This window comes from Neolamprologus brichardi, chromosome 5 (genome assembly GCF_056152115.1).
Source record: "Neolamprologus brichardi isolate AB-2024 chromosome 5, ASM5615211v1, whole genome shotgun sequence".
NCBI classification, from domain to species: Eukaryota; Metazoa; Chordata; class Actinopteri; order Cichliformes; family Cichlidae; genus Neolamprologus; species Neolamprologus brichardi.
This window is the reverse complement of record NC_142108.1, coordinates 11,451,129-11,478,451: the sequence shown is the minus strand read 5'-3', so window position 1 is coordinate 11,478,451 and position 27,323 is coordinate 11,451,129. Positions and strand designations below refer to the sequence as shown.

At 44.1% G+C, this 27,323-nt stretch overlaps 1 protein-coding gene across 5 annotated transcripts in view; it reads right to left on the bottom strand.

Moving 5' to 3' along the window:
• Positions 1–27,323, bottom strand: part of kif21b (kinesin family member 21B) — a 65,682-nt gene that overhangs the window by 26,630 nt on the left and 11,729 nt on the right. For 3 of the 5 annotated variants that reach the window (XM_035905038.2, XM_035905040.2, XM_035905039.2), the window contains exons 2-25: positions 14,857–15,079; positions 13,171–13,353; positions 12,086–12,235; positions 10,544–10,675; positions 10,059–10,247; positions 9,833–9,948; positions 9,399–9,594; positions 8,400–8,589; positions 8,215–8,278; positions 7,214–7,444; positions 6,369–6,492; positions 6,146–6,284; positions 5,686–5,874; positions 5,399–5,598; positions 5,208–5,315; positions 4,262–4,578; positions 3,623–3,806; positions 2,871–3,074; positions 2,662–2,763; positions 2,188–2,353; positions 1,723–1,783; positions 1,518–1,575; positions 834–1,078; positions 114–182 (exon numbers count right to left, since the gene is read on the bottom strand). In XM_035905038.2, coding sequence (XP_035760931.1) covers positions 114–182; positions 834–1,078; positions 1,518–1,575; positions 1,723–1,783; positions 2,188–2,353; positions 2,662–2,763; positions 2,871–3,074; positions 3,623–3,806; positions 4,262–4,578; positions 5,208–5,315; positions 5,399–5,598; positions 5,686–5,874; positions 6,146–6,284; positions 6,369–6,492; positions 7,214–7,444; positions 8,215–8,278; positions 8,400–8,589; positions 9,399–9,594; positions 9,833–9,948; positions 10,059–10,247; positions 10,544–10,675; positions 12,086–12,235; positions 13,171–13,353; positions 14,857–15,079 — 3,840 coding nt within the window. The remainder of the gene's footprint in view (positions 1–113; positions 183–833; positions 1,079–1,517; positions 1,576–1,722; positions 1,784–2,187; positions 2,354–2,661; positions 2,764–2,870; positions 3,075–3,622; positions 3,807–4,261; positions 4,579–5,207; positions 5,316–5,398; positions 5,599–5,685; positions 5,875–6,145; positions 6,285–6,368; positions 6,493–7,213; positions 7,445–8,214; positions 8,279–8,399; positions 8,590–9,398; positions 9,595–9,832; positions 9,949–10,058; positions 10,248–10,543; positions 10,676–12,085; positions 12,236–13,170; positions 13,354–14,856; positions 15,080–27,323) is intronic. The other 2 variants (XM_006784438.2, XM_006784440.2) reach the window with 1 other exon arrangement.

Sequence of the window (27,323 nt, the reverse complement as noted above, 5' to 3'; positions counted from 1 at the left end):
GGGGCAGAAAGATGGTGGAGTTTAGGATGTGGAAGTTAAAGAGTCCCACTGTGTAAATAAACTGCTAGAACAAAGTGCGATCCATCTGCTAGCGAAATGAGCATTACATGTACCTGTACGCACGGTCGTAAGATTTCCTTCTGGTTAGGGGGGAAGTGTCATAGCCCCGAGACTGCCTGGGACTGACACACACAGACAAATGCAAGCAAACTAAGCAAACTTTCAGGGGCGTGCACAGAAAGGATGACAGACATCTATGTGAACTGTTGGGACTCGATAAGCAGCAACGTTTATGCAGTTTAAAAGCATTTCTAGCAGCCTAATCTCTTCAAATATCACACACATCACTGAGGACTCGTGGCAATTCGCCTGAGTTGTTTTAGCTGCCACGAAACAGAATAATACCTGATAAACTGCTTTCTATTTTCTGATTTTTAGAAGATGTTTACTTGTGCAGGATTCACAAAATTTCACACATTTTAGTAAATGACTGCAAAAGGAAAACTTTTGTTATTGATGCTGAAAAACCAAAAAACAGAAATGAATATTAGACTTAGAAACAAAATATCCTCATCATCTGAATTCTGCACGCACTGATTTATATTACATGAAGTGTAGTCACTTTTAAGATGGAAACAATGGCTAAATTATTCACGAGAAGCTAAAAGAGATGGCTCATAAAGTATATATAGTGGATAATGACTAAATGCAATCTGACACAAGATGATAGTACTAGAGCCAATCATTCCTCTCATTACTCCCACATACAGATAAGACTAAAAGAAAAGTCAAGGCTTCATCTCAGTTATCACTATGATCTGCCAGTGACTTACAAGGTGTGACCCCTCACAGGCAAGCTGATGGTGCGGGATACCCGGTCCCTGTGATACGTGTCTCTTAATGCCAGGCTGAGCCCAAGGCTCCCTGGAGCAAGACTCAGGCCGTCCTCCTGGATGTCCGTCAGTGAAGCCAGAGACTTGGTGATGTGCTGCGTTTTGCTGCCGGATGAGGGGTCCAGGATTGGACCGAGGTACTCTGCTGACACCGCCTTCATCTGAGCTGAGAGACGGGGCTCCATCTGGATGAAAAATATGAACTGCTTTTATTACAGAGGACCACAGAAGAAGAAGGATGCTTGAATAGGGGGGAAAAACTGGGGCATGAAATAAAGAGAAAAACAATGATTGTAATTAAGGTGCAAAGGGAGATTATATATACAGCCTGAGAACATCGTTCAGCAGGGAAAAGCACAAAGAAAATAGAAGAAGAGCAGTAAAACAAACACGGCAGAAGTCATTCTAGGTTATTATTCTAGGTCAGCAAGAAGAAACAGAAAAACAAAAACTTTAGCAGACTAATAAGAGGGATTTGTGCCAAATGAGGAATCCTTATGCTGCTAAGCTTCTGGGAGTCATTTGAAGTGTTTGCTTCTACTGCCACCTCATGGTCACAAACAAGAATGGCACTATGGCATGTGCATAGGAACAAAAAAAAACCTTATAAGAAACAACACAAACCTGCTGTAATTTTGTTTTGAAGTCATCTTGGCTGTTTGATTCTTTCATCTGACACACGCTGGAAGCAGAGAGGAAAGATAAATGTGAACATGTGCAGAAATCTTTACTGAAATAGATGTTGGTACGCATTTTTAAATGGGTCAGAGCGATGGGTATGGGCCCTATAAGATACGCTGTATGATGTTGCGTAGGAGAGACAGCTCACCTGCTGTCGGAGGCTTGGCTGAATTCAGAGGGCTCTTCATCTGTGCTCGCATAACCATTCTCTGGAAGCAAAACACCATTATGTCTCACGGTGCCACAGGATGCCCTAATGCCACATTCTGCGCCCCTTATTCACGAGGATCCCTACACATATTTGATCTGGATGATTTTTACAACAGATGCCCTTCTTGATACAATTCCCAAGGCATATGTAGTATTCCTACACTAAAACTGAATCCACATATGGTTTTTCTAAGAATCAAAAACGTTATTGTTTATTTTTCGTTATGCTTTACCAAGAAGCAATGGGGCTAAACACAGTCCATCTCCTATGATGCAACACAGCACTTTCATGTGTGAGAAGAAACTAGAACAAAGAAAAAGCGGGCAACTGTGCAGCTCCTCTACTTTTTATGTCTTCCTTCTCCTTTGTCTCACCACATGACGCACAGGAGTCCTCTCTTACCCTGCTGTACGTTGTGGATGAGAGCCTGGAGCTCGGGGATGCACTCGGCCTTTTCTCGTAGGGCATCGAGGATCATGTGATTGTGGGACGAGCCAATCACATCTGTCTGTCTCAGCTGGCCTTCGAGCAGTCTGATTTGAGCCTCCTTCTGAGCCACCTGCAAACTCTGCAGGAACACGAAAGAAAATATAAAAATAACAACAACACAATACTGTAACACTGAACTATTTTAATAGGCTCTCAATCCAGAAACGCAACACAATAATGTAGTGTGATACAGAGAAACACCACTAGATGGCACTGAAACCATCATTTCATGGATCCACACCTGACTCTAACATTATGCTGATACATCTTCTGACTCTTAAATCTCTTACACTTAAATCTTCTTAAAGCTACACATTTAAGCCTACAGAAGTTCTTTTCTTCCTTTACACTTGTCGGTTTTGAAAATCCCAGTGTATGATCATTTACCTTGTCTATGGAAGCCTTAAGGAAGTGATCCAGCAGGTGGCGCGCTTCAGACAAGGAGCATGAACTGATCACCACTGAGGTGTCCACTGAGTCCAGCTCATCCTGCAGGAAAACACACAAACATGAATGTTACTAGAGGTCTGACTCTCCTCATTGCTGGCATGCAGGTCTAAATGCCTGTGCATGGGTATGTGCTTGCGTCTTCATACCTTGGTCTCCTCTATCTGTACAATGGTGGCCTGGCAGTCAGACAGGCTGTCGTTGATGTAGTCTATATTGGCGTTCAGCACCTCAATATCCTCGTTAATTTCCTGAAGGAGGCGGTCCTCAGCTTCCGGCCCCTCCCCGTCCGCCATCAGCACCTCTCTCTTATGCGAGAGCGCTTCCTGCTGGGCCGTCAGCTCTTCTCGCTTCTGACTCAGCAAAAACACAAATCACCACACGGCAAAAAATAATAATAAAAATTAAAATTCATAGTTATATTTACCATCTACAGAAGTCATTTCTACATTTGGAATCTTAATTTTCTCTGTTTATCCGAGGCACAAACTGAACAGACGCATTCTGACGCATCTAAACTCGGAGAAAAACCTGACAGAGTTTTAAATTCGATGATTCAAACACAGCAGCTGCAAAAAGCTGCGTGCCAAGCCATATCTGTGAAAAAGGCCGCCCTCCCTCCCACATTTTAACATTTCTTCATCTGCGAGGGAAAGGAGGAAGGAAGCGCCTCACACTCAGTTTCAGTTTTTAACCGACTACAGAAGTCAACGTCAAAAAAGTTGCTGATGCAACCCCCGATGCTCAACTGCTCTCAACTCTTAAATAACCACAGCGATGTGCTGTACGTTTGAGAATTTGTAATCCAAAACCTTAAGTCAGTCTCGTGGTAGAAAGAAACTACATCCATCAAACCACGTGTAACCCCGGTGACAACATTGCTCTAGCGTGCCATTCCTACCTTGATAAGGCGATCCATGTCAGCTTCCATGTTTGCAATGGTCATTCTCTGCATGACGATGTCCGTGATTCGACGCTCGAGAGCTTGCCACTTTTGACGTGCAGACTTTGAAATGCTGCTGGTTCTGCCTGCAGCTCCACTGTTGCCCAGGCCGGCTGGCTTACGCTGCAACTTCTTTCTACTGCTGGTGATGGACCAAAAACAGGTGACAAATACTGGATAAATAAAATGCCATCGACTCACAATAACCAGCAATAAAGTTGTGTCATGTATTATATTAAAATCTGTATTGACTGATCTGTCTGCTTCCCCAGGTGTTGGGTCGCTAGTCTAATCATTACATCACTTCCTCACAGTATAAAACTCAATCCCGACATCATCTCTCTGCCCGCCTTCTTTAAACCGATCGCCCTCTGCTCTGCACACTTTAAATCGCACCGCTCATCTTTCAGACTCCTCTGTGCAACCCACCTCCGCCCTATCTCCGCCTCATGCAAGTGTCTTCATCCAAGCCTCTATCTCATCTTTATCACCACCACCAGCGTCTGGACTCTGGGTGGTGCTAACTGAGCTTTTTTTTAAATTATAATTTTATTCAGCTCAGTCCAAGGACAGTATCATAACGTCTCGCCGTCTTACCCGATGACGCGTGTTCCGTCCATGCTGCCTTCGCTCTCTCCCAGATATCCGTACACGCTGTTCTTGTTGTTCCACTGCCGCACCAGTCCGCTTACGGTCCTCGCAGTCTCGGGCTCAGAGCTGCTCGCCGTGGTGCTCGCTGATAACTCAGCTCCAGAGTCCGTAACCGGGGGAGTCTGGTTCCAGCGGGCCACTCGTCCAGCCACTCGATCTGACATAGGTTTGGCCAGGCGCCGCAGGGCGGTCACCTCCTGAGTCTTCCTGCGCAGCACCAGCTCCTGCTGCCGCTTCTGAGACTCCAGCGCACGAATCTGGTACTGATGGAGAAAAAAACATCATCACTTTTTAAAAAGAAAATGCTTTTCAGTTGCCTTTGAGATCCCTGAGCTGAATGGGATTACTCGTCACACAACAGGTTTGCAAAGTGTTGGTCATGAAGGGATTTTAAGACTTAAGATGAAAATCAAAATAAAAGGATTATGAATGCTGCCCACGGTATGACAGCGTAAAGGCTTTTCATGCTCATTAACGAGCCCTCTTCTCCAGGGAAGCCAAAAAAAAGATGGAAGTTAATGCTTGCAGAGGATGCACTAATCTCAAAAAAACAGAATAATACCAGAAGTACGTGTTCAGTATTTCCATAATCCAGCACTCAAGTTTTCAGTGTGCCAGCCTACAGATGGGGCTCTGACTCTACATTTACATCCATATGCATTGTGCATACAGATTCACCTACATTTAATTCTTTGGATACAGCAGATAACACTTAAAGTTCTGCCACGATGACAGTAATAGCAACATAGTTTAACCTCGTTTTTATAGATGTTATATCTGTGCTTGTGCTAAAACTCCCAACAAATCCCAAATAATTCTGCTGCTAACCTGAAAAATCACATTTGCAATGCTAAATATAAAACACACGCACAAGAGGTCATATGCTGCTAACCTCTTGCCGGCGCTGCTCCTTCTTTAGCTGGGCTATCTCACGGTTTCTCTTCGCCTCTACCATCCTCCTCCTCTGCTGCTCCTCCTTCATCTGCTTCATCAGCGCCACCTGAAAATGGCAGAAAACACTGGTAATCGCACAGCATCCTTCCCTTCTTTCCTCCACACAGACTTGCAGCAGCCCCTTCTTACCTTGGCCTTCTTCATCTCGTTGACCTCGCCCTGGAGCTTCTTCAGCTCCCGTTCGTACCTCCCCTGGTTCTTGAGGAGGCGTGCGTGCTCCTTCTGTGCCGTCTGTAGCTTAAGCAGGTCGCGATTCATCTCCTTGAGGCGTTTTTCGTACTCCTGCTTGATCCGGTTGGCCTTCTCCTCCGTGTAGTTCTCCATGGTCACTGCACAACCGTGTAACAACGTTAACGAGCTGTAGCCGACACCTCGCGTGACACTTTGCACTCACGGAGCAACTTAACTAAACTCACTGAGGTTCTGTAGCACGCGATCTCTCTCCAGCTGCGTGTCTCTGATCTTGTTTTGCAGCAGGATGAGCTTCTCCTCGTACTGCAGCTTTAGCATCAGCAACCTCCGCTGGCTGTTCTCCAGCTCATCTATCAGCTTCTGCTTGATCTCAATCTCGCAGGTCAGGTCTGCCAGGTCCGCCTGGAAGTTGGCTGCAGGTTGAGGAGTTTTGAAAGAGGTTGTAAACCAAATTGCACCATTTGTGTGTGTGTTTCATATACAACTGTATATTAAGAAATATGTAAACATTTTCCATCTAGATGCAAATTCATTTCTGCTTTTTTTACACTAAAAACATCTTTATCTTTACTGTGAATCATCTCTCACAGCAGATGATGTCCTGACAGAAAGAACAGCTGATAAACATGGACAAAGAGTGAAAACAGTGGTGTCATTTCATAACAGCAGCTGTCAGGACCACACCTTTCTCATCCGAGTCTGAGTCCGAATCCACCAGGCTCTCATCACTGTCAAAGTCATCCTCTTCCTCCCTACCCTCCTCTTCGTCCTCCCCCTCGTCGTCATCACAGCCACTCTCCTCCTGCAGTGGAGACATGATGTCCTGCGCACACGGAGAAACGCACAAACGATCAGACTCGTTACGGTCACTTTAAAGCTCGCGAGTGCCGACTCGTGCGGGTCTTACCTCGGTGTAATTCTCATCTGAATCGATCTCTCCGTTCTGCCCGTTCTCCCCGCCCTGCCTGTTCTCGCCGTTCTCCTGAGTGTGCAGCTTTACTCGTTTCTTCAGACCTTTCTCCAACTCTGGGCTGAAGGAGAAGAGCATGCGTGTCAAGCCAGGTACTGACAGGCATGGGATTCTCCACAAAAATCACTTCACCTTCAGCGCTATACCAGATGGTTTTTGCCGCGCAGAACCGCTCCCCTGAGTGTAACTAAGATCGTGCACACTCTGACATCCCTTATTGTGCTCTGGGAGTCTTGCCAAGTAATATGCTTACTGCAAAATCAACCATCAAAAGTCATTACGCAAACTCTTCTTCACCTTGTCTACCATCATTGCCCCTTTAGCTCTTGAGTTTTAGTGCCAGTTTTATTATCTCCTTTGCTCCCTCTTCTACAAACTTATCAGCCATCCCAGCTCTAAATTCCCATCTTCCTCCATTTCTCTGCCATTAGGCCTCAATTAGCCTGTTAGGCTGTGTACTCTTCTCTCTCGTGACCCAGTAGCCGACTGACTAAGACCTTTCTGTGTCCAAGCCAGCGTTACAGCTCAGCATTGGCAGCATACCAACTCTTTTCAGAAGCTGGCAGCCCCCAAGTCCTAATTTACTTGTGATGTGGGGCTTAAAGAGAAAAGTAATGAGGAAGGGAGAAAATATATGGTCAGGAAATATTTCACAACCATCACCGTCCTTTTAAACCAGCTTTTAAAATCTGAAGAGGTTCATATGAGGCGTAAATTGAGCCATTAGATATTATATTTGCATAAAACAATGTTTGGAGGTCTACACGTCCTCTGCTCCTCACCTCATCCTCCTCTGCCTCCTCTCTTTCTTCTTCAGTCTCTCGATATCCAGCTTGGCCCGGCGTAGCACGTCCGTCATCTCCGCCTCCATAGACATGGGAGCAGGCGAAGAACCCGGGGGGTGACCGGGGGCGGGGCTGAGAGTGGAGGTGGGGAACGGGGAACGGGAGGAGAGCCGGCCCACTTGTCGCCGTAACGACTCGTTCATGGACTCGCTCTCGAGAAGTTTGGTTCTGGCAAAGGTGGAAGAGAGGGACAGAAAGAGGCGACAGAGGTTTCATTCATGAATTTTATTACTACAGCAATAAGCAATACAGAAGGGAAAACTAAATAGATAATCATACATAAGTGTCCCACAATAAACCCCTTAATTAGTACACTTTTCCCTGCTGTGGGAAGTCAAAAAGCTGTGAAAAACAGTAAAAATAAATATTGATGTCACACGTATATGTAGTATGTAATTTGACTATCGCTCTCATATTAAGCTCCAAACTGTAGTGACACACTTGCAGCGTACCGTCGCTGACTTTAACAGACCGGCCCAGCGGGCGCTCACAGCTTGCAGAGAGAAGAGGAGAAACAACTGAACTGAAGCTGAACTGCACCACAGTGAGTGACTCAGCCGAACTAAGTGGGTTTCTGTAAGAAGTGGGTCCCTCCAGGTGTGTAAGAACGTGATGCAGCTACAGAAAAGTCTAACTCGTTCACTGTAGGCACCTTACTATAGTCAGCTCAAAGCCCGTGGAGAAGCTGAGGCTGCGGTTCAGTTCACAAAAGCTGCTCGTGGAAAAAGATTTAGTTCCTTTATATTTAATCAAAGAGGCATCTCCAAAGAATCTAGATGGATAAACAGAACTACAGGAAAGACACAATTATGATTTGGGGATAAGCAGCTACTTAAAATATCACAGTTATCACAGTAAAAACCAATCGCTGTTAGTCTGTTACTGGTTTGAATGACCACTGGTCAGGCATAGTTGCATAACGATACTCAGGCTCTTACCTGAGTTCTTCAACCTCTCGGATATAGTTCTGTATTAGAGTCCCGATCTCCTCGTTGCCCTCGCCTGGATGATGAAAAGTAAAAACGCACTCAGATCACGGAAAATGCAGTTAATTAAAAAAAAACAAACAAACATCATCATTGCAGAGGCAGAGCTCGTCCGATTAAGGATCTCTCTCACGTACTTGACTTGGCGAGCAGAGTGCTGACCTCATTGGCCAGCAGATGCGTTACGCGCGAGTTGAGGTGGTCGATGGTCTCCTGCATTGCTTTCACCCTGAGACGCAGGGTGTCATTTTCTCTCTGCAACATGGCGTTCTCCTGGTACAGGTCACTGTAGCCCTCTGACCCTTCCTCGCAGGCTACACGCTTCCCCTGCACAGAGCAGACGGTTGGCACGGTCAACAAATGCTTTGGCGTCCAAGGGTCAAAGGGCAGACGTGAAAAAACAAACTCAACCTAAATTTACGCTCATACAAATACGCCACGCTGAACCAAACAAAGTGCTGTTATTTACAATGACCGTGGCTCTACAGAGATGTATTGTTGCGTTTTCAGTGATTAACGCTGAAAAAATCCCGTTGTTTCCCCTCGTCCAACAGAGAGTCACTGTTAACCGCTGCTCGCAGCCATTAACTCCACTTCATTACTTCCACACTCAAGTCACATCGCATCCCTTATTACCACATCGAGGTCAGCTTGCCATCCCTCAGCACAGTCGCTTCCCTGTAAGTGTGGTAACCCTTTTAGTCACGTAATAACGCAACAACAGAGCTAAACGATCACTTGTTTCTTACGGCCCCAGAAGTCAAAACTGATGAAAAAGTGGCCCCTTTCTCTCCCCATTTCTCCTCACAGTTCTCATATTATCCTTCGTGCTGTTTACACTCAAGCTGAAACATCAATTTGTCCTTACATTACACTGTAAAATGCTGACAAGTGATGTGTGTGTTCCAGTAATGATCTTTAATTTGATATATCTGCAGCAAGCACGGCCTCTCCTTTTATTACTTAGCGTCTGATATCATTCTCCCTTACTCCATTAGTCTGCCTTCTTCTGCTTACACGCTATTCTCAGTTTCATCCATCTTTGCCCCGCACATACCCCCTCACTAACTACATCACCAGCACGCAGCTACATCCTATTGCTCTTCCTTGGCTCATCCCCTCCCCCCATCGCTCACCGCCTTGTACTCCATCAGCTCCATCTGAAGTCGGGCTATCTCGGCGCGCAGGGCGCTGATCTGCTGGCTCGTCTTGTCTTGGTTCACCATCACCTTGTTCTTGATGTTTCGGGCGCGATTGGCGTACTTCAGCGTGTTCAGCGTCTCCATGAAGTCCCGGTCTGACGGGCTGACGCAGGCGATCATGACCGTACGACTGAGGGAAAAAGAAAACACGGAGGCCGTCGGTAAATAGTGTGGTTGTCTTTGGTTGTCATGGTTGTTACACGTTGTTGTGGAAATAACCTGATTAAGTAACTGACCAATCATTTCAGCTCCAAAAAAACTCCCTTTTGTGTCACCAAAATTTAGATTCTTCTGAATATTACATCTTTTTCTCACAAATACAACTTGTTCATATGTGTGTGTCTGTGTGTGTCTGTATGTGCTTATACCTGTTCCCTCCCAGCGAGTCCTGAAGCAGTCGGGTAAGTTTGGAGTCTCGGTATGGGACGTGTCCGCCCTTCTTGGTCTGATCGCCTAAAGCACTGATCACATTTCCCAGAGCCAGCTAGCAGAGGTGCAAAGACACACAAGAAGAAGATGTGATCTAAGCATGCACAGTTATTTCTTTTGTATACAGATTTACAATCTTACACTGGCGATCCCTGCCTGACTTACAAGTCCACAATTAATAGAGATTCCCTCGCGGGCTCTGTCTCCTGTAGCGCCTGTGCGTTTCAGCCTCTCGGAGCCAGCCAGGTCCACGAAGTGAAACTTGGCCATCAGTGTCTCATACTCAGGCTGGGAGATCGGGCCAGACTCCACACCACCGTTCAGCTCTCCATTCTGCCCTTCTCCACCGTTCTGCTAAGAAACCAACAAACACAGGGAAGCAGGTTGCTGAGTTACTGTTTTTTACTTTAGCAATCATTTAATCACTCTGAACGATGCTGAATTATTTATGTTTCACTTCCACTCTCTCTGCGCGTCATCATATGTGACTTTTCGTTTTACTCTTCCTAAAAGTCACACGTTTCCTATCGTTTTCCGTCTCCTCCGGCTAACAGCCGACAGGTTTTCATATAACCTGATGATGACAAAGTTGTAATAACTCTAAATACCTCTTTTGTCTCTCTCCTTTCCACCACCCATTCCAAACTCACCATTTGCTGCTGACAGACTCGCATCTGACAGAGGTGGATGGTGAAGATGGCGTGCGAGCGGGAGCTCTGGGCGTTCATCTGAGTGCTGGCAGTGGTGCGGGACAGAGCGCCGAGTTTCAGGCACTGCAGCAGCTGCAGCACACACACACACAAACGCATTATACACGACATTTGGTTACTTTTATTGGAAAGTAAGAAACCTCCTGACTTACGCATGCAGACTGAGAAACCAAAACAAATGCCTGATGACATCATGCCACAGTTTCTGTTTAAGTACCCATGAGTATGATCACGTATTGCTTTAAGAAGACGCTCTCAGCTTCCTGGAAGAGTTCAGCATTTCCCACAGAGATGTTCTTGTCATCACCGCTCGCTTAAGCGCTAGCATTTCATTAACCTTTACTTTTCCTTTCCCTGCCCTCTCGGCTGCTGGGCCCTCCCCTCACTCTTTATCATAACCTGCCTCCATCCTGTCTTCCTCTTCTTTTTTTCTGTCTTCTTCTTCTCTCCCACAGGAGCACCCTCCCGTCTCTCAGCTGTCTGACTTTAATGCAGATAAACGACCCCAAATTCAGCCTTTCTTCCTCTTTTTCTCTGCGTCTTTTAACACTTGCTGACATCATTCTTTCTCTTTCCCACCTTTAGAAAAAAACTGAGTAACCACAACCACAACTGCCTTGTCCAAGTCAGTGTTTCAGTGTAGCTCTTCCCCTAAACGAACATCTTTTTTCTGTGTATCTTGTGACCAAAGATTCCTCGTGTCCTAATGGGCCTTCTTCCTCCTCACTGTCAGTGCTTTGCGGTTTTCTTTCTCGTCAGCTGTGACACATTTCTCGTATGTGACTGTAAACAAGCCAGCCTCTCAAGAAGGAAGCTAAACTTCATAACATAAATAGCCCCATGAGTTTAAAAATTGACGTCGGTCAATGCAGCAAAATATAGCCCAGTCTCCGTTGTTATCGCTGACCTCTTTGTTGTTTATGAAGACGGACCACCAGATGGTTCTTGGCAGTTCACACTCCCATGCTTCCCCTCACCCCAGTCAGAGCTAATTCGTGTCTTCACAGTGAATACTTTCCGATGTAATATCGCTCGTCACTGTACAGTCATGGGAGACTTGATTTCTGGACTTTCTGGTTCATTTAAAGTTGTTATATCAACCACCGAAGTGTAAAAAGTTGTTATTTTGTTCAAGATTTTGCATGATAATCTGAACATTTTTAAAATATACTTAATGAAGGAATTATTAAAAGGTTTAATCACTGTTGGTAAATACTGATACACAGATAGATGCTGATCTGTAAGGGGATCCGGCTGCTCTGCTCTGCTGTGGGAGGTTTTATGCTGGGATGGTTTCGGTCTACTTATCCTTTGAAGGGCGGGGCAGCTACAAATCAGAATGATGTCACATTTATCTGATGATTAAAGCCTTATAGCCTTACGCTCACATATTTTGTTTCTCATTTCTGATCTGAGCTGTAGATGTTGGCAAAAATGTGATAACGTCACCAATCACATCTCTAGCTACACTCACAGACCCACCTCGTCCTCTGAGTGCACCAATCTGGAAGTGACTCCCGTGGTGTAGATGCTGCCACTGGCGTCCTCGTGGATCTTTATGGCGGACTTCCTGCCGCGACTCTCTGGATCTCTGGTTCCATCGAACAAGTCCAAGATCTCTTCATTGTACAGCTGCAAGGAGCACAACAAGCACACATTAAGGCCTATCGCACATCGTACAATTTGTACACGCTCAATGCAAGGATGAGCCCCTCTGCTGAAAATGATTGTGCGCCTCATGAAACTGAACTATTTTGTTCTGTTAAACTGATTTCTAGTTTCGTATTTCCACACAGCTCTGCAACCACAGAGGTCAACGTGATGACAGCTCAGAAACCTTTGAGGACAAGGGTCAAAGAGGTCAGCTGAAAGCTCAGCTGCTCCCACCTAGTGCTAAACACACACACACACACATACACACACAAACACACTCGCCCATCTGTTAACCATCAACGAAGATAACCTTTTGACCTGAAAGCCCACAGCAAAGACACTAATAGCGAGAAGCAGGAACGCAGACAAAAGAAGGAAAAGAAAAATGAACAGAAAATGATTTTATTTTGAATTTGAATTTCTATTACATTGTAATTTATTATTTCGCTGTTCAGTTCTCTCTCTTCCCCACACATACACAAACACACACATGCAGTAGTAACATCCCCTAAATAAAACCCAAACATTTGCCTGCCAGAAGCCCCCAGAGGAAATAATTACTCGTATATTATCTAATTTCTCCTACGCAAGCGTCCCTCCTTCCCTCCCATTCCTTGCACTTATGCATCTTCTCCCGCACAGTGATGAGGAATAATGTCAGAGGTAATGGACAGCATTAATCAGGACCAACAATGCACGAGCAGACATTCACGCTCATCTGTCTTCAGGTTGTCACTTCCTGTTTACAGAAGCGGGTCTGATCTTGTCGTCTCCCCCATTTTGTCCCATCTGGTTGGAGTTAATATGGACCAGCATACACAAAAACGCACACGCGCACTCACATAACGGCAGCAGGAATATCAATACAGCATTGTATGAGTGTCAAATAGAGTAACAATGTGAGCGCTGCCTACCTCCAGGAACTGGGCGCTGACTTTAAAGTCCGGTGGCTGGGTGCCGGCCTCCTGGGCGCGCATCCTCCTGGCCTGAATTCCCTCAAACAGCTGATGAACAGCCCGCGGGATTATGCCCTGCTCCTGTGGGCTCAGGCTTACATCGAAACCCGTCCCCATGGTGTACGTCTTCCCTGAGCCCGTCTGTAAAATGATTCACCAGTGATTCATCACATTCCTTATTTATCAACAGTAACAAGGTTTCACACACATTCACTGTAGTTAATTAAAATCAGTAAACCGTGAGTCAATGTGCATGGCTATGCTCGCTGCACGGGTGTGTGTACAGACATGTGCACGTTTCTGCTTTGTTGTTCTTTTATCTATTATGTCAGCTACAACAATTCACCAAGCGTTGCTGCTCTCGCTCACTTATATTTGATATGAAACACATGTAACGCCAAATGACTTGAAAGACCCTTTAATTCATGCAAGTCATGTCTGTCCAGGACTTTAATTATATGTGAAGGGTAACAGAGCCCACGCATGAACTGCAACATGTCTTTCTCTGTCTTTTTGTAAGTACAAGACGCACAGACACATAAAAGTGGCCAGCCTCATCCTTAGTTTGGAATCTCACAAAACAAAACAATATTTTATGTAACACCTCAAAAAAAGGACAAATGTAAAGATTATGTCTGTCTTGCCCACATGTACACTTTATTTTACAGGTTGGTCAGGTATATAAAAGCCATGAAGTGAAATGGGTAAGGCACTTGATGATTTATTTATTTTTTTGTGCATCCGTGATCAGTTCACTAGGATTCAGTTGCCTCGCTCTTATTTTGAAAGCTCCGACACTACCCTGGCCCTTCCCTCAGGTTTTCCCTGAGTGACATGAGGCCAGGTTGCCGGCTGGGGGAGCAGTCCTCAGTATCGTTCAGCTGCTTCTCAGAAGAGGATCTCGCCCTGAGGTCGGACGAACATCTTTGGTTTGCATAACCAAAGAACTACTCTGAGCAGAACCTGGAGCAGGGATGGCAAACTCGGCAAGGTAGCGCTACGTCAAGGTAGAGGAGGATGCAGAGAAAATCGGCAACTACCATTGTGTCTGACTTTTAAACCTACCGCTCATTACTTACACATTTTGCCTGCTACATTTACTTTGCAGTTCATCAATGTTTCCCTAAAAATGCCCAATGTCTGAATAAAATCCTTAATGGGAAAACTAATAGTTTGCTTGATTTTACTTTTTCATATTTAAAAAAAAATTGTGACTAAATTACAAAATAAGAGGTAAATAAGAAAGACCTTCAAACTCTCTGTGAATTATTCATTTAAAAAACACCTCTAATGTAATTGTACATGTCTGAGCTTCTCCTGCTTCGGGCCTTACTGAATGGAAGACTCGATAGTCTTATTCAGTCTCAGTGTAATATTTCAGAAGCATCACAACATCTTGATGTACGAGTTATCTTTTATTACAGTCTTCTAACGGCATTCTGTGGCCATGGCAGAGAGATAACTCATCTCTATAAATATTCTAGTCTCCCTCTTTGTCAGACAGCATGCAGACTGCTGTCAAGCTGCCTGCACGGCTGTTTGACCCCTTTGTGAAGGAAAATAAAGCTCATAAAGACAACCTGGCTGCGTCCACCTCAGTTTATTTCAGATTTCCTTAACGGAATCCAAGCACCTGTGTCATACCTGACCGTAAGCGAACACGGTGGCGTTGTAGCCCTCGAAGCAGCCCTCGATGAGCTTGTACACGCAGTTCTGGTAGATGTGGGGCTGCTCTGAGTCAACGTCGAACACAAAGTCATAGGTGAAGGCCTTGTCCTTTCCCAGGAGGACTTGAGGCTCTCCGGGTGTGACCAACGTGCACACGTGGCAGCCTTCTATCTTCTCTTTGGCCATCTGAGGGCGAATCCTGAGAGACGACAACAGAAAGGCAAAGAGAGAAATCGTTAGTACATTCATGAAACTGTTACATCGATTTAAAAAAGGAAAATGACCTGGCGACTACACAAACGGCTGTCAGGCAACTCAGCAAGACAGGCCGCTGATTGTTGCAGAGCCTGAAGGATTTTAATGCTTTAATGCATCGTGCAGATAAAGCATGAGATTCTGATCCCACACGGTGCACTGGAAACAAAGAACAGTGAGAATATGAGAGTGCACAAAGTGGGCATAAAGTGAACCGTTCTAAGAGCAGGACCACTGACATCATACAAGCTCTTAAAGCCATCAACACAGTGGCTGTTAATCCTTCATCTAAAGACTCTGCTGGGTTTTCCTTCCTGACAGGTAGTTCACTGCAGTTAATTGCTTTTACCTGAGATCCCAGCTTCAAAATAATCCATGATTAGATGAGCCTGAAAGGCCGCAGCCGCAGCTCCAGAACGTCTTACAAACCCGCTGACAGCTCGAGGGCCGAGTATTTAAGTTTAGGAACATTTTCACTTCCTTGCCAGCAGAAGAGCAGAAACCCAGACAAGCGAGATCGCTGTTTAATTAAGATGGAGCTTTTAAGGACGTGACAGTGCTGCAGTGCTGATTAATCGTGAGAAAACACCACACAGAAATGTTGCTTTTGCATAATGCAAGTACATAAAACAGATGATTTTCCAGGCGCTCTGTTAATCTTGTGCTTTCAGAGGTACAATATGGACACAGTAGGGAGGTAATCACTTTAAGCTGCGGAAAAAGCCATGAGGCAGCAGTGTCAGAGCAGTAGGTCCACCTCTTCACATGCTAAGTCCCCCCACCCGACTCAGTCTTTAGGGGATGCAAATCAACTCCCTCACACACCAAGACTGCACAAGAGACTCCCTATGGGATGCGGCAACAAAGACACACACATAATGTATAAAGCGAGAGAAGTCCCCAACCACATCCAGCTGCGGCGGGATGCTCCGCAAACCACACACACACACACTAAGACTCTGGAAACAAGTGTTGTACACATGCAGTTCAAAAACAACCCCACTGTACTATCTTCATTTCACACATTGCTCTCAAGCGAGCACCCCACCCACCGCTAACACACAGAGTTACACTTCTGCCACACAGGGGCAGCTTTCTGGCCATCTTTCAGGCCTCGAGGCCCCGCAGAGAGACTTCCAGGGAGAAATGAAGGCTATTAGAAGAAGCCCACAGCAGCACACGTTAGCCTAGATAACCTTATGACAAAGAGAGCAACTCTGAAAGCAGCTTGCAGACAGGCGAGCTCCTTTTATGACTGGATGTGACCTTGACCCGGAGGTTAATGTATCTAAAACCGCAGATCTTGCAATGAACGTTGCTTAAAGCAATTATTAACATGAAGTGGATGCAGCGGAACAGGAGCGCACTCGGTCCCCACGATGGATTTCACGACAACACGACGCGCGTGTGAGCTGCAGCTGTGTCATGAAAAGAGAAGAAAAGCTTTCTTTTTGCTTCTTTACATTCATTTCATCCAGTCTGTGTGCACTGCCTTAATATTAGAAGTGAAAAAAAAGAAGGAAATTTAAGTTAATTAACCCCATCATCGTTACAGCACATACTCATAACTGAGTTTCTACTTCTACCTATCACCGAGCGACTGTGTAGGAGCGTCTCTGCAGAGCGTGTCGGGATTTGTCCCTGCTGTCAGATCTCAATAATCATTTTGCACTCGATGCCTTTGGCAGGACTTTGTCTCGTGGAGCATGTGTGAACATATTCGACAGACCCAACCCAAGAACGAAAGAATTATCACAATTCTCATTAGCTTTTAATCATTTAAGTCAACTGTTTTTTTTAAGCTGGACGCCTAAAGTTGTCACTGTGAAGCGCAAATGAGAACAATTCCACACACCCGGCACGCACAACTACAACATCCATGCGCACAAAGAAAAATAACAACAACAGTCCACACAGACACATTCAGCGTAACAAGCTAAAGGCTCAGCTGGATGAGCATTTAAGCCAGCTGTACCAACAAAAGAAGGGATCCATACCGGAAAACACCCAAACACACACACACACACACACACACATCCAGACTCAGATATACACTCATTTAAGGAAATTTAGCGGCTAAAACTAGCATCCAATGTGCCGGTTAAACGTCTGAATCAGACTGAGGCGTAAGGAAAAACACAGAGGAGCAGATTGTGGATTCCTGATGCGGCAAATTGAGGCGTTTATCGCTTATCATCTTTGCACACTAATAGGAAAATGAGTCAGATACCCCAGGGAGTAAATAAAGTCCCTGAAAGAACACACCCCACCTGCCCTTCACGTATGCATCCTCACACACAGATGAATTTAAAGGTGAATTTGAATGCAGCATCATGCTTTCATTACTTACCCTTCCCCAGTTTTTTTTTGTGTGTGTTTTTATGGCATAAACACCAAACCCAGTTCTGTCAAACACAAAAACAAGCAGACACACAAAGTTAGAAACTCATTATCCCCAAGCTCTGAGGGAATTCGGTTATTATTACAATAATTATTGTACCCCATAGTGCTAATTAGGACGTGCAACAAGGATGCACAGAGGCACGCGCAAACGTCAAAGCTGCTGCCATATCTAACGCTGATAACAGCAAACTCCACTGACGCGTGACTGGAGAGAGAAGCTGAGTGCAACATGAAGGAGGCAGCAGACCTGTTAGAATACTGATCGCACTCCTACAGACGTCTGACAATTAAAGCCTTCGAAAACCGACGTGATTTACGTTTCTTAGGTTCACTTGAAGTTATGAAGGAGCGCATCAAAAAGCAGTGCCTCCCAAATGTGGCAGTAGGAGCGAATCACAGATTTTATTTGTGGGATTTAAAAATTCAAAAATGCATTTAGTCCCGCAAAACGACAGCACGACACGTTCATCTCTCATAATTCAGTTTTACAGGCGAAACAAAAATAAAAAATGTTGGCACGTCGTTGGTACGGCAGACTCCGTGGGGATGCTTCTGCCTCGGTGATGGATCGGTGCTAGACTGAGAAAACGCGCGCTGATGCAGCTCGAGATGGTTTCTTTTGTGCACATAATGCTGGCTTATGTAAGAGCATAAAAGAACATAGATGGTCTGAAAACTGCAATTTGTGTGTTTGTGTGTAGGTTTCAAAATTGAAATGGGTCTGCTGCACAGAGTAGGAACATTTTACGGCATCAAACGCCGGTGTTAGGGCTGTGGTCTCAAATATGACCAAATTCTCACTGGGCAGATAACTTTTGTTACTTTCACGGAGAAAAGCACTACATTCATAGCTTTCCAGAAGTGATCCTTTGTTTTTGGCAGTAGGATAAACTGACTAAAAAAATCAAATAAAATCCTGCAATGCTGCAAAACACCTGCTTTATTCTCGCAGTTCTGACTTATTTTAGATTTGCTCTTGTCTTTTCAGTTCTCCTTCCTCTGTTATTAGTTGAGCCTCCTCTGTGTTTTGTTGTCAAGGCCCTGTCTTAACAACCTGTGATGCCTAAAAACACCTAACACTGTGTTGGTTGTTTCTCTCTTTAGTTGCTTCCTGTTTTATTTTACTTCCTCCTTGTCTGTTTATTTAGATTCGGTTCACCTGTGCCTTGTTTCCCCCAGCTGTGTTCACTCTGATTTGTATGTTCTTTTTCTTTTTTTAAAATTACCTCTTTCTTTTTTCTTTAGTTGAATTTATAAACAAAATGCCACAGTTTGACAGATATGAACTTGGCCTATCACTGCATGGTGTGGAGTGTTTCCTTAAAACATTTGAGGAAATTGGGCAAGACCTAAAAAAGACTATTTACAGTGCATGAACATTATTAAGAAACAGGGAAAAATCCAGCAAAGACCTAGAACAGGACTCAAAAGAAGCATCTGGCACCAAATCACACAAGACCCGCACTGAAAATCAGTGGCAACGGGTCTTCAAATTTAATAAAACTTTGGGTTCAAATCATTATCATTGTAAACACGGTGGAGGCGCTGTCATGGGCTGGGTTGCATTTCAGCCAGTGGTGTTGGAAATCTTGCCAAAATTGATGAAATTAGAAGTAGGGGCGATCGTGGCTCAAGAGTTGGCAGTTCGTCTTGTAATCGGAAGGTTGCCGGTTCGAGCCCTGGCTTGGACAGTCTCGGTCGTTGTGTCCTTGAGCAAGACACTTCACCCGTTGCCTACTGGTGGTGGTCAGAGGGCCCGGTGGCGCCAGTGTCCGGCAGCCTTGCCTTTGTCAGTGCGCCCCAGGGTGGCTGTGGCTACAATGTAGCTTGCCATCACCAGTGTATGAATGGGTGGATGACTGGATGTGTAAAGCTATACAAATACAGGCCATTTACCAGTAAAGTACCATCAGATTTTGATCCTCCATGCAGAACTGTGCAACACAATTTGCCTCATATGTACTTCCCATATATGTTTGCACATGTTTAAATAAATTGCTACAACCATTTCCCATGTTTCTGACAAGGTATAAAGAAATCGGGAGTGGCTAGAGACTTTTGCACAGCACAGCATTTCATTACTTTTGCTATCATGTCTTAAAATGCTTTTAAAACAGCACACAGTGACAACTCCGTCAGCTACGTGTCTGTCAGCAGCAGCAGCTACACTCAGCAACAGCTGAATGTGAAGCGTCCTATTCCATCAAAAGTGAAACGTTAAATCACAGTGAGAACTGCCGCATGCATCGCTCAAGTTGTGACACTTTTTAGAGTCTGTGAAGGTTCTCAGTCATCCAGGTCATCGTCCAGACACCTTTCTTTCCAAGCGACACTTTTTAGTATTAGTTCAAACTAGTTGTTAGGCAAGTTGATACAGCATTTTTGAAATGAAATGATTAAGAGGCTTTGAGTGTGATGTTATCGTTGAACTATAAATGAAGATTTAATATGCTGCAAACACCAGCTGTCTTTGTTTAATTATATTCACATTTCCTGTTACAGAAGTGCACTGTGATAAATGTACTTAAATGTAGATAATGTAGCGATAGAGCACATCAGCCCCTGTGGGATTGCAAATGTAGTTGTACTACACAATATTTCAATAAAGTTGTAATTTCTAAAGAAAACCTGGAAAATCTTTATTATGCTGAATCCCTTGGCAATTTTAAGAAAGTTTTTTATTAGGCTCTCAATATGTACGCACGCACTCGCACACACAGACACACAAGTCATAGCGTGACTTTGTTTTTTTCTTCCTCTCGCTCAGCTGGCACAGTTTAGGAGGGCACAGTTTCCTTGGGAACTGCACAAACTGCCAGACTCCTAATGTGCTACGTCTGCATGTGTGAGCATATGTTTGTGTGCCCACTTCAAAACGGGATGGCATTCTAGTTAATCGCAAATGGCAAAGGCTAATACCACATCGTGCCCAATCGTCCAGTAATCGTCACCTCAAAGTCGACTGTTAACCTGCTCCCCAATTGTAGGAAAATGCCCGGAGCGAGTGCCAAGTCTGCTGCCAACAAGGAGGAAGGACCAGTAAGATCAGCACACCAGTAGCAGCTTTTTGTGTGCGGTATTGTCTGTCTGTGTGTGTCTGTGTGTGTATGTGTGTGTGTGTGGGTTCAGTCAACCTTCAAGAACAAGCTGGTGATGTGATAGCCAAAGGGCTCATTTCCCTAATGTAAACACTCCAGCAAAGGCACCGCACACACATAAAGAGGCAGAGTTAATCGCATTCACTCGAGTGTTTTAGAGCGCCGTTGTCTCTTGTTTTCGGCACAGAGCCAATCGGGAAAGCTGCTCTTCATGAAAACTGTCCATTTTTCCAGAGAACATGCTCTTATCAAAAACTACATAACCAAGAGCTCCTCTCCATCATCGCCCCATCTGTTATACGCGAGATTCAACTTCCTGATCGGCAAATGAACAGCGGTGTTGTTTCTGTGCTCTTGCCCATCTTCGCACCTCGGCCTGTTTCGAGCCCTCCCTAAGTTCACTGCCAAAGAAAGCAGCAGACTAACTGGACTAATCACTGAATGGCAGAAGCAGTGAAAAAGGCCTTTTTCCATTTCCTTTTTTCTCCTGATAGCCGGGGAGATTAATCACCCGTGTGGACTTGTACTAACTCGCTCGCTTCCTCTTCCTCTGGCTTTCTTTCTTTCTACCAATCATGCCCCTCTCCTGTGTGGCGGTAACAAATGTTTGAAATGCAAACACACAAGACACCCCCTCCTCCCACCCGCAGTACATTCACTAGGTGTTGGCAGATGGCTCAAAGGTCATTTTGCTGTCCAAGAAAGGTTGTGTCAACAAGTAGAGAACAACAGGTGAGGTGGGCCCTGATGTACAGGGGTTGGTGTTTTTTTTAGAAACAGGTTAAACGAAGTGAGAGTGATATTTGAAGAGCCCTGCAAAATCATGTTGCTCACATAGATGAGAAAGACCAAACTGACCTGTGAACAGCTCATTAAGTCTGATGAGTGATGAGGATGGCAACTTTATTTATTTTTTTAACTTTCCTCCCTTACATGACAGACGCTAATGATCGCACATATGACCTGAAAACGTGTTGTAAAGTCATCGTATTGTGTGTGTGTGTCAGATTTAGCAAAGCCAAATGCATTCATGCTGCACATCTGCATCTATATGGAACACCCACAGATAAGCAACTCTGTATTTTCCACAGGTCAGCAGAATGATCGGTCACGCCTCACACTTTTACGTTTGCAGTTTAGTCATTTTACACAGCAGAGTTTCCAGTCGCACAACACATCCACTTAACTGCACATCCACTTCAGAGTCACAAGGGGGTCGGAGCCTAACCCAAGAGGAACAGTACAGAGTACATCACAGAGCCTACACACAGAGACAGACAATTATAGACACTTAAAACCCATTAAGATTCACTAATTAACCTAACAAGCATGTCTTTGGACTGTGGGAGTAAGTGAAATACCCCCAGAGAGCTCACACAGGCACAGGGAGAAGATACAGAAAGCCAAGCAGATTCAAGGCGACAATGCAAACCCCTGCACAACCACTGAGTGAAAAGGTTCAGATATATGCTCTACCTGCACAACAAAGAGGAGTATTACCAGTTAAAACGACAAACGGTTCCCTCGAATGTTTGAGGAGTCCAAAGCAGGACTAAAAAAAGGATGGTAAACTGGCAACAACAGCTTGAAAGGATTATGCATCTCTATGCCTGTATGGAAACCACATCAAGGAGGCATGAAGACAAAACACCCGTGTGATTGCTGTGAACTCTCCGGACAATTAACTTCGCTATTATTATATCAGATGAAGTCAATCAAGCTGGCAATTTAAATAATCTGATTAAGACAGCTGGTTTCTCACAGACAGCTCAGGCCTGCAGGGCAACTGAGAAAAAGCCAACAGTAAGTTGGAGTAATGTACACTGTGAGCTACAGCTGATGTTATTTAAAAAGAAAAACAATGAGAAGAACATTAAAATGTCAAACATGTCTCCATAAAGACAAAACAAATAAGTATCTGAAATAAATAAAGGAACAAAAGAGATGGAAAGACTGAGATTGCAGATACAAGTGGAGGAAATGAGCTTACTCCAAAAGGAGTGGTGGTTTGGGCAGGATGCCTACTAGGTGTTTCGAGCATGCCCAACTTAGAGAAGGACCCGAGACAAACTTAGGACACACTGGAGAGGTTACATCTCTCAGCTGCCTCTGTGTCTTCCCAGAGCTGGAGGAAGTGGCTGAGGAGAGGAAAGTCTTGGCATACCGGCTTAGACAGCTGCCTCCCGACCCAGATAAGCAGCAGAAAATGGAATAAATTCATAGCTGTAACTTAAAAACCAAATCTAGCCTCACACTGAGGCCATGCTCCCTGCTCTTTTCTCCACCCACAGTGGCTGAAAGAGTGGGAGATGACGCAGCTTAATATCCCTCCGTTGTCATTTCCCTCATTAATAACCAGTCAGCAGACAGACAAATGTAAAGTCTGTCATCATTTTTACTCTCCTACCCTGTTTCTTTCACACAACTCATTTCATTTGAATGAATGATGGCTACAGCCACCTGAACAGTGAGCCTGTCTGTTTATAATGTTGTCTAACGATGAATTATTGGTGTAAAGAATATGAGGCAGGCAGGTTGATTGCTGAAAAAATATGGTGTTCTCTCTGAATGCTAACCTGCATTTGGTTAATAAAGTTTCTCCATCTGTTTCTCCTTCACTGTGCATGACCTGAGTTTGAGACTACCAAGTAGTTGTGTGCAGGATTTGTTGCAAATCGACTCGTTTACAATCTGGGTCATGCTTTTCAGTAGTATTTCTATAGTTCTTTAAGTAAAGGTTCAACAGCGTGCTATGTTTCTGCAATGAATTTTGAGAGTCTGGGACAGTTATTTGAGAAAATATCCACTAAAACCTTAAAGAAGATGTGTTGCAGCTCATTTTTTCATTCAATTCCACAATGACATCAAAGCTATCCTCAATTATTTTCCTAAATAACACTGAATGTGCTCAGAAGTGTTTCCATTTAATTCCAAGCCTGTCTGTGCCTGTTGGTGGTAGGCAGCAGCTTCAGGATGCATCCCTGCTGGTTTCACTGCACCACAGCCCCACCACGCTGTCAGCGAGCTGGGTGTTGTCTCCACACAAACACACGCGCACAACACACCGCAGCCTGGATTTCTCGTAAACCCTAAGAGCACTTTGCCATAAAATAATACGCTAGCACACCCATTTGTAAAGAGGTCCATCAAATTGATTTTGAAATGAACATGAAACTGTTTCTTCAGCTGCTGCCAAACTCTCCAAGCCCTCCACATGGATTAGCATAATGCACCATGTGCCCAGCTGGGCATGCAAAGAAACTTGATTAGCTTAGTTAGCTCAACAAAACAAAGAAATAACTATACTTCTTATGGAAACCAGAGGAGGCCGAATCCCTGTGTCAGGCTCTTGTTAAGAAGAGCCACAGATAGGGACATGGGATGTGCAACTGATAGGGCAGCGGTCCCCAACCTTTTTTGCGCCACGTACCGACAATATTTTCATGGACCGGCCTTTAAGGTGTCGTGGATAAATACAACAAAATAAAACTAGTACCGGTACCGAAAAAAGAAAATTTATTCATAACACACATGAAAAGACCCAGGAAAACCGAGTAAACGATAAAAACGATAACAAAATAACACTGAAAACCGATAAAAACCCTGAAAACCTCAACTCTCGCGGCCCGGTACCAAACGACTCACGGACCGAGGCCCGGGGGTTGGGGACCGCTGTGATAGGGGATATCCTGGCTGGGCCTTTTCTGTGAGGAGTTTGCATGTTCTTCCTGTGCCCGTGTGCTTCTTCTAGAGAGCACTCTGGCTTCCACACAAGGACTCACATGGTAGGTTAATTGGTGACTTTTAAATTGGACATGAGGTAGATAAAGCACTGTACAAATGTATCCTCAAAATGTGACTTGCAGTCTAAAAAAAAGCTATATAAATCCGAGCACACCCATCAGCAGAGAATCGGTGACATCGGTGAGGTGAACCGGGAAAACAGAAGCTAATGCCCAGCACAGCCTGTTATTTATTTGTTTATTGCGACTTCATTACTTATTCATTCATTTCTATTTTTGCCTTTTAGTGAGTAGCATAAAGCGACGACACCTGCCATTTCATTATTCGACCTCGTGTTGCGTAATGATAATGAATATTGCATGCTTTACCAGTCACTCAGGTGCTACTGACGAGCTACAGCGATGAAACAAAGCACCGTACACTTCCTATTTTCACATGCGGGAGATGATGACATCACGTGAAATACCAAAGAATCAACAGGTATTGTCATATTTTACTGATGATGAATCCTCAAAGTTCCTCTTACTTAACTTCTGTTTCACCTAATCATACAGAGTATGTGGGGGTTGAGTTCCCAACCTGATAAAGTTTTTAAAAGACATCAATCCTGAAAAAGCCGTTTTGGTAACATTATTTACAGAGCAGAACAGTCCTAACCTTCCTGAAAGAGATTAACCAGCCCTACAGAGATTACATAAGGAGCGCTGTGTCTCCATCTGGTTCCGCTCTGTTTGCTCGTAGCGTAACTCCGATTAGAGCTTCGTCATTGTCAGAGTTCAGATTAGGATTAACGCAGCTGACACAGCTATGTGTTAGAGTGTGTAGCCACACTGCAGAAACGGACATATCAGTGTTTTCAGGTATGAGTAAAGTAACAGCCATAAAAAGTGCATATAAAGAACAAGTGTCCTAAATATTTTAACCGTGTAATCCCCAATGCATAAAAGTGTTAACGCATCCTTCTGGATTAAGTGTCCGGTGTGTGTGGTGCGGGTTTTTGACAGGTAGGTGAACAGCGATGACGTTTCCTCCTGTTTTTGTTCTGTAATGAAAAGGCGCGTGCATGTCACTGCAAGCTGAAGGCGTCCCGGCAATATGTGACGGGAGCCTTTGTCGGGCTGTTCACCTGACGACTGAAAAGCTGTTGATGTGGAGCCGTCTCACAGCCTTTGAACCATTTATCTCGCCCCCGCCCTCTCAACCTCTTTTATTTTCTAAGACTCAAACAAACAGAAAGGAAAAAGGGAAGAATGGGAGAGGGAAAATGAGAAGAACAAGAGAGGGAGGATAAAGTGGCGATTCATGAAGACTGTCGCATGTTTGACATGAAAAGCCCTGAGAACTCAGGAAATTGCTTTGGCCTATTTTGGGTTAAGGAGCTCTGGGCATATCAGTGACTGTGGGATGAAACGAGAGAGGCCCAGAGGTGCAGTAATGGATGGAGTGGAAGCAGACCACTGGCTGCTAAGGTCAAAATGAAAAAACAAATGTAACAAAACAGAAAGGATGACAATGGAAGGCCATTTGTTTCCACATCAGTTGATCAATGGGGGTCTCAGAGATCCAGTAGCAGTCACATAAGGCTGGTTTTTAGACAGTTTATTACTACATTTAAAAATATGTCACATGTATTCATGACTAAATTCAGTGTCCTATTGCAAGACACTTCTAATGGCCAACAGAAGGGGAGTCCTTTGGTTGTAAAACAATGTCACCGCTATGACAAAATGACCCTGTGTCAATCTCTAATTTTAAGTCTTACCTGTTACAACATGTTGTTGTTTTTTTTTGGTTCCTACTTCAGGTAGAATAGAAAGAATAAAGCCTTGTATGATTTAGGGTGGGTCTGTCTTGGGATTGACAAGTTGCTACAATCTGAGTTTGCCATGTCCTCAATCTGTCAGTTAGATCCACAACAGGATCCACTGCTAAAAAGTCGAGGCTTCAGAAACAATTTGTGAAAACAGGACATCAACAACCGTGGTGGTTACATCCATCGTTTACAGTGCGGGGAAATAATTATTTGATCCTTCTCAATCTGTACATTTGTTTACTTACACAGAAATGAGCAGTCTCCGATTTTCAGTTATTTAAGACAGAAAATCAACCAAAAATCCAGAAAAAGCTAATTTTAAAGTTATAAATTAATTTGCATGTCAATGTGTGACGTAAGAAAACATGACTTAGTGTTTGGTGGAGAAACCAATAGATATAGTATTATTATTCCGGTATACACATTCCAAAAGTTTAAAGTATGACCAAAAATATTTATCACGATATACATTTGAAAATTTGCGATAATGATATAACTGACGATATAATTGACACTAGACAAAATACTTTACAACTCCTCAACTTTATTCGTGCAAAAAAAAACATCAATGTATTTTCACTTAAACAAGCAGCTTTGAGCTTTTTAAAGTGCATTAAAGTTATATAAAAATTTAACAATGCAAATGCAAATTCCTTGCTGACAGTTTAACCAAAAGGCATTTCCAGTGGAAATTGGCAAACATATCCTCAGCATAACCATGTATAATATCCACAAAACTTAAAAAGAGGTTATACACACGCAACACGGTAATATTATGTTGAAGCACAGTACGTATCACTCCGCGAGGCTCCTGGCTACGATAGCCGTAATGCTCCGACAATCCATCAAGCGGTGCGGCTTCGTAGCTTAGCAAAGTCGTACTGAAACATTTGAAAGATTTTCGAGCGCCGTGTACATAAAATCGTTTCGAGGTCAGTAAACACAACCAGAATTCATACATAAGGCACACGGGATTATAAGGGGCACTGTCTATTTTCAGAAAAACCAAAGGATTGATTTTAAGTGTTTTTTTCAATTTATTTTTTTCAAAAAAACACGGTAATAACGACGGCTCGCTAGCATGCGCTACCAAAAATAGTGCTTTGTTGTGTATCTGACAAACGAAAGCT